This window comes from Camelus bactrianus, chromosome 7 (assembly GCF_048773025.1).
Source record: "Camelus bactrianus isolate YW-2024 breed Bactrian camel chromosome 7, ASM4877302v1, whole genome shotgun sequence".
Classification (NCBI taxonomy): Eukaryota; Metazoa; Chordata; class Mammalia; order Artiodactyla; family Camelidae; genus Camelus; species Camelus bactrianus.
The window spans coordinates 10,040,947-10,045,049 of record NC_133545.1 but is presented as its reverse complement, the minus strand read 5'-3'; the positions used below and the strand labels follow the sequence as shown (position 1 = coordinate 10,045,049).

Sequence of the window (4,103 nt, the reverse complement as noted above, 5' to 3'; positions counted from 1 at the left end):
CCCAGCATCTAGCGAAGATGGCATTTCATCTGTATTTGCCAAATCAATCAAAAACAAAATGTCTCATTTTATGCAGATCTGCTACTCACCAAAAGTTAAGTTTCTTTCCCTCTTTTTATGCTAGAAAGCTTAAGCAGTCATTTTCATACTATCATTTTTACTGAGACCACACATAAGGGCTAGAGTTATAGACAAATAAAAAGGGCAAGTCAGAACAAGTAAAAAAAAAGAGTAGAAAAATAGAAAGAACAATATAAAATTACCTTCCTCTTTTCCTTCCAAAGACTGAAGACACCAAATTCTCAGTGATACTCATATTTTCTTGGAGATTTAAAGCATCTATACCACCTTCTTTGACTTCAAATCTGTTAAAGCTTTTGCTTCCTTTTTAAATGTCTGAAATTGTGGCGGGATATGAGGAAAGTACAATATTTACTCTGTCCCTCCCAGGGCAGAGCTCAGTCTTTATCTGGCACCCATACTACAGAAGAGTTTGTGAAGCATTTTCGCCATTGCCTATCTACATTGCAGCTAATTTTGTATGTAAAAGTTTAAATCTATAACCCAGTCACACATCTGGTATGTCACAAAAACAAGATTCATAATCAGGTTCTCAAATTTCAGATTTTTCCATGAGACACCAGCCTTACTGCGTTATATATCTGCCTCTTACAAATCTTAAAAAAAAAATTTATTAATACATTTCATCATGTTTTGTGTAGTAGATATATACAGGATAGTCCTTGAACTTTGAACTGTATTTATCTTCATTGATTATCTACAATTTTCTCCTATCCTGGAAACTGAGTAAGTTGGAAATATATAGATCTTCCCAAAATTGCACTGCATTATCTCCAGGCTTTAACTGACTTTATGAGATCGCATCATGTCCTTGTGAAGGCACTAGCCTCTCTCTCTTACGTACAGTAGATATAATTCATAGTAGAATCAAGCCTGTCTTCTTGGCCTGTAAATGATCTGAAACATCTGGCTAAGGTTGGCTGATCATTATTATATGCATTCTTTTAAGAAGTTATTCTTATGGTTCTGTGATTCAGTAGCTTCTGTTATTTCTGACTCTCTCGGCAGATTAATAGTCCTCTGTCTTTCTATGGGAACGGATAACCAGACTTGGGTGAGAGAGTTTATTCTCCTTGGCCTGTCCAGTGACTGGAACACGCAGGTCTCTCTCTTTGTCCTGTTCTTAGTCATGTACCTGGTCACGGTGCTGGGGAATTTCCTCATTGTTCTTCTGATCAGACTGGACAGCCGGCTCCACACCCCCATGTATTTCTTCCTCACCAACCTCTCCATTGTTGATGTCTCTTATGCCACAAGCATCGTCCCTCAGATGCTGGTGCATTTTCTTGCAGAACGTAAAGGAATCCCACCTGTGAGCTGTGCAGCCCAGCTATTTTTCTCCCTGGGCCTGGGTGGGATTGAGTTTGTTCTCCTGGCAGTGATGGCCTACGACCGCTACGTGGCTGTGTGTGACCCCCTGAGATACTCGGTTGTCATGCACGGAGGGCTCTGTGCTAGGTTGGCCGTCACATCCTGGGTCAGTGGCTCTGTCAACTCTCTCCTGCAGACCACCATCACCTTTCAGTTGCCCATGTGCACAAACAAGTATATTGATCACATATCCTGCGAACTCCTAGCTGTGGTCAGGCTGGCCTGTGTGGACACGTCCTCCAATGAGGTTGCAATCGTGGTTTCTAGCATTGTGTTGCTGCTGACCCCTTTCTGCCTGGTTCTCTTGTCCTACATCAAGATCATCTCCACCATCCTCAAGGTCCGGTCCACGGAGGGGAGAGAGAAGGCCTTCCACACCTGCGCCTCTCACCTGACAGTGGTTGTCCTGTGCTATGGCATGGCCATTTTCACTTATGTCCAGCCCAGTTCCAGCCCCTCTGTCCTTCAGGAGAAGTTGGTCTCTGTCTTCTATGCCATTTTGATGCCTGTGCTGAACCCCCTGATCTATAGTCTCAGAAATAAGGAGGTGAAGGGGGCCTGGCAGAAACTACTAGGGCAGTTATCTGGATTAACGTCAAAACTGGCAACTTGATGAATCTTGAGCAGTAGTTGGCGAAAAAAGCTTTTCCTGTGTGTTCTCCCACCCAGCTGAGATCTGAAGCATTAACTGCATCACCCTGGCAACCAGGAAGGAGATGACAAAACGTGTGCTGGTGATGTCGGGTGGGAGGCTGAGTGGCTGGGAAATGGGATGTGGAGGTATTTTTATGTCACAGCAGCATGTTCAGAGAAATTAAGCTCGACTGTAATAGAACTTCCCACATTCAGTCTCCATTCATATGACCCTACAGTAATGAAAAAATACCATATGTGTTACTTTGTCATTTTGTTTGCAGTCATAGACTTATCTAACTTTGAACCACTGATTCTATTTTTTTATATATATAGTAGTTTGTACTTGCTAATCCTGATCTCCTAATTTATCCGCCCTTCTTTCTACTTTGGTAACCATAAGTTTGTTTTCTATGTCTGTGAGTCTGTTTCTGTTTTGTAAATAAGTTCATTTGTATCATATTTGAGATTCTACATTTAAGTAATATATCTGTCTTTGTCTGACTTACTTCACTCAGTATGATAATCTCTAGGTCCATCCATGTTACTGCAAATGGCAGTATTTAATTTTTTTTTTTTTATGGCTGAGTAGTATTGCTGTCAAGGCTGATTAAAATATTTTGGGGCTGGATCTTTGACCTGTGGAGATAAAACTCAACCTTTGAGTGGAAGAATCAACTAGAGGTCTTGTTTTATATGGAATATAACTAAAGATGTTTGTACACGTGGCTATGATTGGCCAAGGAAAAGCTGAGTTTCAGGCTCTTCCTAAGAGTACACAAACCGAGAGGAATTTTACCTCATAGTTTACAAACAGGGTACTATTTAAGTGTTAAAACGCTCCAACCTCTGAAAAATCGATGAACTCTTTCCTGAGACTTTAGGTACAAAATAAGGACATAAAATTTGAAAACTGTATAAAATATCAAAGATGTAGTTAATCTAAGAAAGGACAAATTCTACGTCCAAAAATAAGACAAATTATTTTGGTGAATCAAGGTAGTTCAGTCAGCTGGGCAGATGCCACTCTCCAGTCTCCACATTAAATGCCTTCTCCCATCCCTCCTCCTTCACACACAACAGGACCCTTGTTGATCTTTGTAAGTCTACCGAGCTGGAATAGACTGAGAGTGGACATCACCTTGAGAGCAAGCCTAAGTAAGGTAAAAGAGGGAGGAGATACAATTGTACAAGGCACATGAAAGGTAGCTCATCGTCACCTCCCTTGAAGAAGTCTCAAAGCCTTTTCTCCCACTGTGTCTTTTTTAAGTCAGTTGATGTGCAGTTCTTCCATTTGTGAACACGTTATCACACAGTCTCAGTGTTCAAGCAGAGTTGAAGCCTCCTGTAATCCACAGCCCATTTGATATTTTACTTTACCTTAAAATAATCCAATCCTGAAATACGAGCTATAGGCAGCATACCCCAAATGTCAATGCTAGTCGGCTAATTTTCTCTTGGTGTTACCTCAGGAAATACAAATGGAAGGTCTATTATGTGTGTGTAACAGTTAATTGTTTTTGAAACATAATAATCAATGTGACACAGCCCTGAGGATAATATGAGAGCATTGCAGGGATAACAGAAGATAAAGTAGTTGAAGTGGTTAAAATGTGACAAGGGTCACAGAGGGAGTAAACCTTCAGGGGTGATTTCAGAAGTCATCTGTATGAAAGAACCAGAAAAGGTCTGGAAAGAGACCAGAAAAGTGAGAACAAGTTATCCAAATGACAACTTCACAGGTCGTGAAAAGTGCAGAGTTGGCAGAGCATGAGAGTTGAAAAATATCCCCCAGCCCTCACTTACAGCGCAGAGGATTGAGGCAGTCGTGATGGTGAGGCAGGCGGGTAAAGAAGGGTCAGAGCACGGAGGGCACTGATGCCAACATTGTCTTTTGACTTTATCTGATAGCCATGGGGAGCTGGTGAAGGTTTTTAAGCAGGAGCACAGCTTGATAAAATTTAATTTTCTGAATCATCACTCTTGCCAGAGAGTCAAAGGAAGAAGAGATGAGAGAC

The 4,103-nt window shown here is 41.3% G+C and overlaps 1 protein-coding gene across 1 annotated transcript; it reads left to right on the top strand.

Annotated features, from left to right (window-relative positions):
* Positions 1 to 1,111: 1,111 nt before the first annotated feature.
* LOC105071924 (olfactory receptor-like protein OLF3) lies at positions 1,112 to 2,065 on the top strand. Its single transcript, XM_074367882.1, has one exon. It carries the CDS (start codon positions 1,112 to 1,114, stop codon positions 2,063 to 2,065), a length of 954 nt encoding a protein of 317 aa, XP_074223983.1.
* The last annotated feature ends 2,038 nt before the right edge of the window (positions 2,066 to 4,103 follow it).

What these genes read in the sequence shown, in the direction of transcription:
- LOC105071924 (XM_074367882.1), top strand. Translation starts at nt 1,112, where the DNA reads ATGGGAACGGATAACCAGACTTGGGTGAGAGAGTTTATTCTCCTTGGC.